Source organism: Rhinopithecus roxellana, chromosome 11, assembly GCF_007565055.1.
Source record: "Rhinopithecus roxellana isolate Shanxi Qingling chromosome 11, ASM756505v1, whole genome shotgun sequence".
Classification (NCBI taxonomy): Eukaryota; Metazoa; Chordata; class Mammalia; order Primates; family Cercopithecidae; genus Rhinopithecus; species Rhinopithecus roxellana.
Window position 1 is genome coordinate 79283705 of NC_044559.1, and position 12738 is coordinate 79296442.

General features: G+C 39.4%; 1 protein-coding gene across 2 annotated transcripts in view; it reads right to left on the bottom strand.

Annotated features, from left to right (window-relative positions):
- The window catches only part of PLCE1 (phospholipase C epsilon 1), a 274157-nt gene that overhangs the window by 37192 nt on the left and 224227 nt on the right, over window positions 1–12738 (bottom strand). For both annotated transcript variants that reach the window (XM_010368132.2, XM_030940806.1), the window contains 3 exons: window positions 9555–9684; window positions 5544–5665; window positions 4511–4628 (listed from right to left, as the gene is read on the bottom strand). In XM_010368132.2, coding sequence (XP_010366434.2) covers window positions 4511–4628; window positions 5544–5665; window positions 9555–9684 — 370 coding nt within the window. The remainder of the gene's footprint in view (window positions 1–4510; window positions 4629–5543; window positions 5666–9554; window positions 9685–12738) is intronic.

Sequence of the window (12738 nt, forward strand, 5' to 3'; positions counted from 1 at the left end):
ATCTAATGAAGCATTTCTCAGAATGTCTCTCCATGATTAAGTGATCCATTACTGTAAATATAATCAGTGCTAGGCTTTCTTCTAGGATGCTTTTCCGGACACATCAGAGGATTCAACATATTGGCACAGCTAAAATCAGGAGAGAAGCTGAGTCTGGGGACAGTCCAAGAGCCACTCACAGGGTCACACGGCTCCTTCTCCTTCCTGAGTGCCTTGCCTGCCATGCTCTGCAGGGCACAGCTGGGCCTCATCTTACTGTAGGCCCAAAGAGCTGTCTTCACTGGTTTTGCAAGATATTGGGAGGCACCAAGGGTAATTAAGTTTCAGTGAACAGGGCTACCTCTCAATGGTGTGTTGGTTGACATTCTCCCAAAAGTTCTGTTCCGAGCCCTCTCATTTCCTGAAATGCATCCCTTTGCCCTCCAAGGTGTTCCAACCTGCAGCACTACTGTGGATCTGAGTAACCCAGAACAGCCATGGGGGACGGCCAAGGCTCTCTGTGGGGAATGGCAACACTCAGTGCCAGGGACCCACACCCAGCTAGCCCAAAGCTGCCCAAGGCAGCAGGGTTCTACTTTTGTCATTCAAATGGCTTGTTAGCAAACCACTATTTGATGAACAAAGCTTATCTCTCAGTGCTGAGAAAATGACAGTGTGTATCCAGGGAATGGACTGACATTTGCAAGGCTCTCTCCATGTGGCTCCTTCAGTGTAGGAATAAAAATGAACCCTGGAAGTCACAGAATCTTCCAGACGAGCCTCACCATGGAATCCCTGGGTGTCTGCTCTGTGGGCTGTGTGGTGGATTCAAAGGAGAATGAGGCAAAATCCCCCTCAAAATCAGAATTCCAGATCATCTGGCTCTTCCTGTTCCTGACTTGCCTGCCTTAGAAACCCAGGGACCAGGACCTCCCAGTGCCTTCCAAGTGTAAATCCCTGGTAGAGAAGCCTGAGACTGGGTATGTTAATCAAGAGGCCTGGGTGATTCTGGAGATTTCAGCAAGTGTAGTAAATAAGGATTCTAGTAAACTCCACTTTTGAGTGACAAAGGCTCAGAGAGAAGATTTGCCTTGGCCAAATCACAGAGCGTGGTAGCCAAGAGCCCAGGTCTCGACTCATGATCTTATCTGATGATCTTGTCACCACTGAATAATTTTTCTCTTACAGGGTTGTACTCTTTTAAGCTATGGGTATGTCAAGGCATACAGAGCAGTATAATGGACATTGGAGACTCAGAATGAGAGTGGGAGGAAGGTGAGGGATGAAAAACTACCTGTTGGGTATGACTTACACGACTTGGGTGACAGGTGCACTAAAATTCCAGACTTCATCACTATACAATTCATCCATGTAACCAGAAACTACTTGTACCACTAAAGCTGTCAAAATAAAAAAACTCAAAAGAACAAGGTTGTATTCCTAACTGTGGAACAATTGGGTATCTAGGAGGTACCCAAAAATACGCCCATAAATGAAGGAGCTCCAGAAAGGAGATGTCACAATGAGTTGAAGAGTCTCAGATACTTTACAAGGACCCCGTCCTTGGAATTTGGATTGGGGCCAAGGGGAGAAGGCAGGCCAGGCAAGGTTGAGAACACTCTGAGCAATGGCCTGGCACTAGAAAGACGGCAGTGTATCTAGGTCCCTGAGGAGAGTGGGGGATGCAGGGGAGCTTGTGGGAAGATATTGGAAACTAGGTAAGTGGGGTCATAAAATAAAAATACCATATCCTTTTCTTTTCCTATTAGAAGGAAAAAAAAAAAAAAAACCCAGGACAATAGAAGTACTAAATGCAACTGAGAAACAAACCCTAAGAGAAAGCAGGTCAAAAAAACTCAACTACTTCCAGAGTGTGGTGCAAAGAGCCCAGCCCGGGGAGCTGCCAGGAGATCTGGCTCTTGCCCTGCCACTGAACTCGCTTCTGATGGTAGGAAAGTTCCTTCCTTTCTGTGGGCCTCATACTCATACCACATGATTGTTGAGTGCCTCATTGCAATGAAGGGTTTTTTTTGTTTGTTTGTTTGTTTGTTTTTGCATATGCCTTGTAAGAAGGGACTTAGGATGACGAAAGGTGACATACACTGAAATTGATAATGTAGCAAAATTAAAATGAATGGCATAGCAACATGAACAATTTATAGTATTTTCTTCATGTGCATCAAACACATGATTATAACAAGAAATATTTAGAAGGTATTATAACAATAATTCTGGCAATCCCATTTAGCTATTTTGAGACAGGAAATAAAATTGGGGAAAAATGTAAGAAATTTCATTTTTCTAAAGAAAATGAAAATACACTATACCTATGAAGAAATGTACGCTATGTGAACACTTTTAAAAAACAACATACTTGGAATTTTTAAAATAAGCCGAACAACCACATGCTTAGAAGCTCTACCAAATGACCTCTTGATCCTTCCACGATTCTCTACTGGCACAGAGACTTTATCTTTCACACTGACTTCAAATATCTTTGGGAATCTGTGCTCCTTATTTACTCAGTGCTTGAGAAGAAAAGACAAAGCCAGTGGAATGGTCCGAGTGTGGCATTCACTGCATTTATAAAGAATAAGAGCTGCAGTGGGTATGATTCTTGAACAGAGTGGCGCTCATCCTTGTTCCTGCAATGAAGGACATGCCAGCCTCCAGGCTCTTTGACAGGTAAAGGGTTTTACTCCATCAGAAAAAGATTTTTGCCAGTTGCAAATAATGGTAATATTGTACTTATATGCCATGAGGTCATGGTCTGTGAAATTAAACTTAAATGACCAGGTTCCTGCATTTCTTTGAAATCTTTGCTGGCTACTTACTGATTCATATCCTCCTCAACAGGATTTACTAGCAGACAAGCAGTAGCAGCTGCCAACAGTCTAAAAACAGTTTATAGGAGAAAACTTAAAATTATTTTAATATCATAAAATATATGCTTTTTTATATCATTAAATAATATGACTTTTTTACTCTGGTGTGTGAAAAGGGCACTCACTATTACCTAACTGTGATTTTTAAAAATTTAATTATTATTATTTTTTAGAGATGAGATCTTGCTATATATGTTGCCAAGGCTGGACTTAAACTCCTAGACTCGAGCATTTCTCCTGCTCAGCCTCCCTGTTAGCTGGGACTACGGGCACGCACCACCACACGCAGTTTACCTAACTTTTAAATAGCCCAATGCCTCTGGCCCATTTGTCAGGCACAGCGTGAGACCGGGTGCTTAAGATATGCTCTGGGAGGGACCTGAGTTCAGCCCATCTTGAAAAGATGAGGGCAAGTCTATATACCCTGTTTACTAACATTTAGACTGATCCTCCTATCTCAGCCACTTTCCTGTTCTCAGAAATTTTATTCCAGAGGATCCTTTTTCCTAGTATGAGGAGATGAATTTTTCTGAGTTCCATGTACTTATGGACTTTCTTGTTTGTCTTCCACCCCCTGGTGCCCCATTTGTGGGACATATAATTGAGTATGCTCATTGAAAACAGCCGGAAACAAGAGAAGCCAGGCAGTATAACAGGTAAGGGCAGGACTTTGGAGACAGATAGGCTTCAGAGCCATAGGTCTACCATTCATTAATTGAAAAGGACACTGTTTTTGGAAAGTGGTTCATCAGCCTAAGTCCACTGTACTTCTAAAAATGGTCAGTTGGGGGAAATCTCTTCTTCCACTTCAACCCCATCCTTGGTCCTTGTGGTGTGGGTGGGGCCTTGCTACCCAGTTCAGAGGGGAGCATGTGACATGGGCTCCAGACTATCAGAGCACTGCATCCCCCTGGCGACAGTGATTGGTTAAGGCTTGGGTAAAGGACCCAATGAGAAACAATGACACTTCTGCGGGAAGTTCTGGAAGAGACTCTTACACTGAAGCTGAAACTAGAAGCATGTAGTGCTAGCCTGCTGTAGTCGTCTTGCAACCAGAAGGGAATAAAGGGGAGATAGCCAACATGATGGAGGAGGAATGAGAAATGAGGAGAGAGAAAGCATGTGCCTTGGTTAAGCATTACCTGAAACCTGTGTGTCTTCATTTTTAAGTACATGAGTCAATAAAGTTCCCTTTGCCACTTTCAAACCAAAGAATCTTGGCTGATATACTTTGAAATTTGGGGCAAATTACTTCAGCTCTCTCAGACTTTATTTTAAAATGGAGATAATACTGCCTACCTTGTAGAATCATTATGAACAGTAAAGGAAATGTATGTAAATGGCACAAATCCTAGTACTTAAGTATTTAATACATTTTAGCAATGAGAAATTATGAGTATTATTATTTTATAATTATTAACTATTATAAAAAGACATTGTGTGACCTGGAAAATGAATATTTTATGGTATTTTTCTTCACGAGCATCAAGGCTAATTATAATAATAAAGATATTTAGGAGGTATAACAATGATTTCAGCAACACAGTTTAGTTATTTTGAGAGAGTTCACAATGCCAATTAAATAAATGGCATATTTTTAACATTTGGTATCTTTAAATGTTATAGATGATATTGCCTTATCTTACCTGGAAATTTTACTGCTTGACAATAGATTACAAGGTCAGAAAGCTCTGGTGCAATCTGTCTGCTTTCCTTTTTATTCTGATCAAGATAAAATTCTTCTCCCAGTTCCATATCATAAACCTGGTAAGGGAAAAATGATACCATTTTACATGGAAGGTATATGCCACTCACCTCTGAGTTCCCAAAGCTCTTTTATCTGTCCTTCTCTGGTGTTATTGCTGTATTTCCCCTTGCATGGTAATTATCCATACACATGTCTCAACAGCTTTCCTAGAGTAAAAGCTTTCTGAGGGCAGGAGGTGAGTCTAATTCATCCCTCAGTGCATGGTCCACTGTCTTACATGTGGAATGGTCAATAAATCTTTGTTAAATAGAGGATTGACTATGTATCTTCTGTGGCTCAAATTTTTGACATATAATTCCATTGTCCAACAATGTCACTGCAACTGCATCTAAAGATTTGCTCAGAATCTATAAACCATGAGGCACTTGAGGGTAGGATCTGGGTATCACATTTATCTTTCTATTCTCAGTGTCATTCCTCTACTATCTGGCCCCTGTTTATCTTCTTGGTCATCCCAAATGCCTTTAATACTTCTTGCAATTCCCTGGACATACCTGGCTGTCGTCTTGGCCTGAATGTTCTGTTTTTGTCTGTTTAGCCAAATCTTCCTTCTCAAACCTCATATTCCCTTAGAGCCTGTCCTTGATTCTCTGATAACACAGTATAATCACTGTTCTATGCACTAATCTTCAGCAAAGTTGACATGTCTGCCTCCATCACTAAACCACCTCCTGTGCCGCTTCAGTACCTGCCACACACACACCATCAGTAGGTACTGGCTGGATGAATCAATGACTAACTTTCCATAAATGGAAGGTGGGTGTCTCTTAATATCACCAAGTGAACTTTGGCATCTAAGGGAAAGTGAGGGGAAAGGTGAAAGGGAGGGATAGGGAGGAAGTGGATCCCATCTGCAACCGACAAGAGTACCACATGGTCCAAGTGTCATTTAACAGAAACCATTCACCTACCTTTCCTTTGTTGTAAGCAGAGTTATCTGCCTTCTTTATCCTCTTGGGGATTTCTTCACTATACTCAAACTGAAGCTTGTCATTACATGATTTATTTTCAGGTCTGTCTTCCAGAATGTTGTCTGAAAATTAGTTAGCAGGCTTCAGTGAAAAAGAACCCAATGCTTCACTTAAGAGCTACATGTGCATCACTGTGAGGACATCCAGATACTTGTACTTATCTATAAGAATGAGGCTCTAACTATAAAGTATGTTAACAAAATGATGGCTTGAAGCCTAACTGTAAAAATTGGGTTGATGCAGTTATTTTCAATTTAATTGATTTATTTATCAGTAGTTCTTGTCGCTTATAGACATAATTTAAATGATTCAAAATAATCTGGCATATCGACATAATCTAAATGAAGATGTCAATTTTCATACAGATGATTGGAACTATGCAAATATTATGGAAGATATCCCACATCAGGAAGCTGACAGCACACATGTTTGGGAAGGATTTAGTGGCTGAAGCACTTCTAGAAGGTACATACATGATTTAATCACTCTCACTTTGAAATGAAGCTATTTACTTCTTTTACCTTGAGAAAGCCAAAACCTGGGGGGAAAGACTTATTACTGGGTGCAGTGCAAAGTTTTTACAATTATAATTAAAAAGCAAAGTTTTCATGATTGTTATTAATTTACTAAGTGATAATCATAACAGAAAATAAAAGGTATCTAAATATTATATCATGAGATATAATCTTATATTTTGCTCTTTTTTTGCTTTTCTACTCGGAATGACTCTAAGGGTATTAGAGGTGTATCGTGATGATGATTTTTTAAAATGAAAAACAAGAAAGCTAATTTCTCACTAAGATTTAATATCGCATCATCAGAGCACAAATGATTAGACCAAAAGGACCTTATACCAAATCAGGGCCATGCAGGCTGACAAGAAGTAAATGAGATAAATCATTTCATTACATTTGTATTCACAGAAGTACCACAACGCCATGCTAACCGGGCCCAAGAAATTGGAAACAGAATGCTGACGTCCATGCAGTTAAAATGCCCCGTTCAAATGGCATTTACCTTCCTGACCGTTAGGAGCAGGGGAGGCAGTAAGGACATCTGCTACAGAAAAACAGAATCAGAAAGGGGTAAAGGAAGGAGAAAATTAAGACAAACACCAGATAAATTAAACAAAGGTATGAAGCAAAGCACAAATAACAGCAGCTTAGATTATAAATAAATGAAACAAGAAATGTTCTATAGATTTAATATTTTGTTGAATGATGCAAGGACTAGCAGTAAACGAAATGTAAACATTACTAATGTGAATCATGCCAAGGGCTGACACACTCATGTTACATATTTTCAATTACTGACTGTTGTAATACTCCCAATATGACTTCATTTCAAAGGTACAGAAACAGATTAATTTCTTGGAATTGTGCTGTCATTGTCATAGAATATGTCTATGTTAAGTCATAAATTCAAATTTGTCTGCAGTGTATGTTCAAAACTAGACACAAGATAAACGACAAGGTTGGGAGAAAAATATTCATTAAGAATTTATTACCCAAAAGGCAGAGTTACAATTTCTCAAATAAATAACTCTCGTTTGCAACTTCCTTAGGGTTTACTTGCAATAATTCCGTGGCTAGGCATTATCTCATTTTTATAGCCCAAATGGTGTTAGATTAATTCCTTTATTTAATCGGCATGAAAACCAAGGACAAGAGATGCCACAGAGATAAACTGGGCACCCTGACTTTAGAGATGGGTTCCTAATCTAGGATGCCTATGAGGGTCTCAGGAAACTTGTGAAACTCTTGCAGTTGTGCAGAATTTTGAGAGCACGTTTTATTTTTCAAAGGTGACAGCTCTCATCTGATTCTCAAAAGGACACATTATTACAAGAAGCTAGGAAACCTTTGAGGCCCCCTAAGAGGCTGGTAATGGTGCTTCCCACAGCAGGTAGATTTCTGTTTTCTATCCCTGCTGGAGAAAGTGGAGATGGTCACAACAATAATCAAAGGCATATGGCTAGTAAGGCATTTAATAGTCACATATGGAAGCCTTAACTGGACAAGCTTCAACAAGCATAACTACAAGGCCTGCATAAGTCACAGCATAACTACAATGCCTGTTTGAGAATCATCCAGTCAGAGGGATCTTTCAATGAAGGGGGAAATACTCATGTAGTGGTAGTGGGCTTAAGTGGTCATACATTATAGATGTTAGTGCTGGAAGTAGAGGAAGAAAATCACCACTTTGCAGAACCTTTTCATTACATATCTGAGGCATCTAAGGCCTAAAGTGGTGAAGACATTGCCCCAGGTCTCAAAGTCTATTGGAACAGAGCCTTGCGTGGTCCCCTTTTCCAATGATACACCACCTCTGCATACGTGGATTGTTAAAATTGCATGCAACTTATCTTAGAAATTCAGTGGTATAGGACTAAATTTTACTGTCCCAAATGAAAATAAATCAGAAAATCCTTCTCCCACCTGTTCATTTTGTTATTTGCAAATCAAAACCATCTATAATAGCTTTTTGTTATTTCTTTATGTGAAAATCTACAGTATAATAATTTCTAAAAAGTCTTTCCCTTTCCTGTTCTCAGAAATACAGAAAAAGCACAGGAGTAATTTATGAAAGAGCAAATGTGTTTTCTAGCGGACTAACTACTTATAGGGGCATATGACATCTGGATTAGTTGATTTCTTAAGTGTGCTTTTCCTTTCATATCTGAATCAATTTGTTCTTCTATGGGGCATTACTGCAACTGTATTGGGGAAGAAATCCATGGGGAAGAATAAGTTAATAAAAAAATTCATTCCCATGACTTTGCAGAGAAATTGTCTTGACTCCTTTTAATTTTTTTTCTCTTACTATCTGATGAGATATGTCCCTCATATTAGCTCATGGGGTTTCAGGTGTAGCAAACTGGCTTTTAATTGGTGGTATGGAGCAATCAACTATTACTAAGGACAAATACTAAATGATGTAGTTTGGTATTATATTTGGGGGCAGACAGACACTGCAGCATAACCAGTGATGGAGGCTTACAAAACTGAACTATGACTGGAGACAACTCAAATTTCTGAGGAGCAGATATTTGGAGGAGGCGGCTCAGTTGTCTTATGCTTGAGACGACTTAATGGTAGATGGTTTCTGGTCTGGGCATATCTGCATATTTAGCAAAATAATTATTCTATATAGAAACAGTATATTCTACTATATAATGTTTACAGAAATAGGAACCTTGGCATTTTCTTATTATTATATTGTTGTCTTTCAGACATCGCCAAAATGAAACAGTCTACTATCAGCAAAGGTACCTGAGTAAACATTCTACAATCTCTAACAAATGTTTAACGCAAACGAAACACGCTGAAAACCTAATTCTCATGTGAGAAGAATCCTCCGCTAGTAATCTGTAGTTAACATCAATTCATGTGGCTTTTTTGTATTGTATCATTAGTATTACCCATGTTTTTTCTCTTTGGTTGGGCCAGAAGGAAAGATCTTGTTGGCTTAATGGTATGAAAACAGGGAGGGAGGGGAAATGAGGCTCCTTTCTTTTCCCTGCTAGAATGCCAGAGCAAGAGTGTGAAAGGAACGGAGAGCACAGAGCTGTGATGCTGCCCCCTGCTGATGGTGCAGGAGAAAGGATGCAGCCTCAGCCTACGATTCCTGCCAAAAGTACCAGACACACTAGAAGCTAAAGGGTGAAAACAGGGTTTCTCTGCTGCAATTCCATCTCTTCCTCTAGAAACTTGTCATAGGAATGACTCCCTGTAACTTCCCCACCTGCCTCTTCTTTCCTTAAGTGGTGGCTAACAGAATCCCCTTCCTTCCTCAGTCCTTGCTTAAGTGACTGAATTCAGAAACTCCTGGACAGTATTACAACCACCTGCAGTATTGGTCTTTGGAGCTCTAGATTTATTTTAGAAAGAAAAATGTGGAAAATCATCCAAGAATTTTCCTGTGCACAGCATAGGGATCTGTTTCTCTTACCATCAGAAAGGGATTCATAGTCATAATCATATTCGTCCTCCTCATCTTCCTCTTCCTCATTATTGGCAGGTGGGGGGTTGGCATTCCCACCATTATAAGCCTGCGCTTGCATAGATGCTAACTGATGAGCCTGTAAAATAGCAATAATTGTAAACTGCAGATGCCAAGCTACTGAATTCATTTATAACCTTCAAAACTACCCCTGATGTTTAACACAATCATTAAAAGTAGCTTAACCTATTTTGATACATTTGGGAGAGGAGGAAAAAAATCTAGATTCACTTGAAACACAATGTCAACACTTGGGTGAACGTCAGCCTTCCTGCAGGAAGAGTCCTGGAGCTTTTATACACAATCTCCAGAAGACTGTGTGCGGTGCTCAGCTAGCCAGGTTCCCGGGACAACCCCTCCAAGAGAAAGTTTTGGTGATTTGGGGAACCAGCACCAATCCCAAATGACTGAAGAAGTGAGTCACCCATCAGTTTTTCAAAAGTACGTCTCTGTTAAGAAACCATTTTTTTCCCTTCTTAAAATAGTATCTACAGGCCCCTGACCTTGAGAACAATGTTAGAATCCCTATGGACAAAGAGACCAAAAGAATTGTTGTTGGTTTAAATAAAATTTTTTTCAAAAGGCTTTCTGAACCATAAATCAGATTAACAAAACAGGCCTAGAAACTTTAGGAAACTTGATGTGTGCAGCCAGGGAGGTCACATACTCCATGTTTAGTGGAATTACTGTGAAGTGATGAGCATCAGTACAGGTCTGGGAACCAATCTAGCTTAAGAAAATCATCTGAAATATAGGAAATGTTACTTGCATGAACTAAATGCCGGAAACAACCTAGAAGTCCAACAATAGAGGAACGGGGTCAGTAAGCAGTAGTTGTCTGCTGGAGAGAATGAGACATGAACAAATAATTGTTATATATTTATTGAACAAAGGAATTGAACAAATCCTTTTGTTCAACAAATTCTTTTATTCAATATTTATGCATTGAATATATTATATAGAATATTGTATATGCACACACACATATACAATTCTGCATATGTGTGCATACATGTGTGTGTTAATATATACTCTATACAATGTATGTGTGTGCATACAGAAAATAGCTATACATGTAAATATATATACTACATAAATATACATATAATTCTGTATTCTTTGTTTTATGTATTTAAAGTGCAATTATATAAAATGACAGTCATAAAGCGCTAGATATTAAATGTTAATACGGCAGGGGTTCTTCACTTGTTTTTGTGTCACATACTTCTCTGGTTGTCTGGTGAGATAGGATCCCTTCTCGGAATGATGTTTTAAATGCATAAAATGAAATGGTTATGAAGGAAATACTGTTGAATACAGTGATCACATGTTATAGGAACAATTTGTGCTATTAGAATGTATGTGTTTTTTTATTAACACAGTAGAAAGCATAGTAGTAGGTTAAGTAACATTTTTGAAAATATAAATTGAGCGTAAATAATTCTTGGAGATATTAGCGACAACTGTGAAGTATAATGAAAAAGTTGCCATTTCTATTGGTGACAATAGGCATTGCCTACATTACTGTAGTTTATTTCCACATTTATAATCAGAGGAAATGCTAAATTTCAGCTAGAGGTTAGTGAAAATAAAGATGTATTTTTTTTCCATTTCTATTCATAGACTCCCTAAATTCTATTTGTGGATATTACCAAGGTTAAGAACTTGTGTAATATAGTTGTGTTTGACCCTGGAATTATGTATGTTTTAAAATAATTCTCTATTCCCTAAATTTTTGAAATGTTGGTATATTACCTTTATAATGAATACATATACATAAGGAAGATACAATTTAGGCTGTGTCCATATCCATATGAAATGTATTACAAAGCAGTCCATTCCAGATAACTGGATATTGTCTAGGCTGAGATTTCTCAAAATGGGTTTTATGGAGTTCTGTGGGTATTATTAGGTGTTATGGAAAAACTGACAATTACAGGAACCGCAAAATACATTGAATGCCTGGAAACAGCAGCTTAACCAAACCTGAACACATTCCTACTACAGAGTTTCACACAGCCTTCATTTAATACGCTAAAGGGCATCATGAGTCTTCAAAGATCTCCAGTGCATCTTCAAAGATCTCCAGTGAAATCAGTCTCAAATAAACATTTCCCATGCTTACTTAATCAGGGAATTTCTTTCCCCCCGTCTTTCTGTTCTCAGAGTCTCTCATAGGATTAGTGTTCTTAAAAACTTTGGGAAATCTGTTGTAGGCACAAGTGAGCTACAAATGCAGGTCTCTTTATCGCTGATAAGAGAAGGGCCCTGACTTAGCGAGCACTCAAGGTAACGCCAAGTTATAGGAATGATGAGGCCAAGGGCTGGACAGACCCACTGGCAGGAAAGCGTGAGAACTGTATGGGAGAAGGACACTGCTCAAAGAACCACGAATAGCAGTGTCTGAAAGTGGAGTGCCAAGGCCCCCGAGATGCTCAAGGAGAAGCATGGGAGAGGTAGCCCAATGAACAGCCAATAGCTGGGACCCTTCTACGCAGTATCCTACTTATTCTAGAGTAGAAAAATGGGACCTCAGCTCCTGAATAAAAGTAACTCGGATATAGGTTGGGGCTGGAGGTATGGGTCAGATGAGGAGACTGGCCCTCATAGGGCTAAGCAGGAGCAATGTCTTACAATTCTCTGTTTCCCCAGTACCTAGCCACAGTGCCTGTCATATAGGGTGAACTGTTCGAGTATTTTTGGTTCAAATTCAGGAGAGCAATGTCAGAATCCTGGAAGATCATGGTGGGGTATAGTTAGGAGACCTCAGGATGCATCTCAGTACAAGCCAGAGGCAGGTGGAGGGCTTCAGAAATCCTGCTCTGAATCAATCCATCCTTGCTAAGGGTGTGTTCTTTGTATGGAAATGACACAGGCCTTCTATGTTAGGGGGTAGGCCGGAGCCCATGGAGCTCTGGGCATTCACCTGGTTTATTTGAGGTCAGATCACTAGGTCTAGATGCATGATCTACCAGAAAACAGAAAGGCCTTACAGATACGACTGTGGAATCATTGCTGGTACCCCCTGGGAAGTCATCATGAAAGGTCGCAGTCTTAGAAAACTGGAAATAGGGATTATATTATCCCATTTTTCCAAAATGAGGAACAAGTAAGTTGTGGAAATTATACTGTG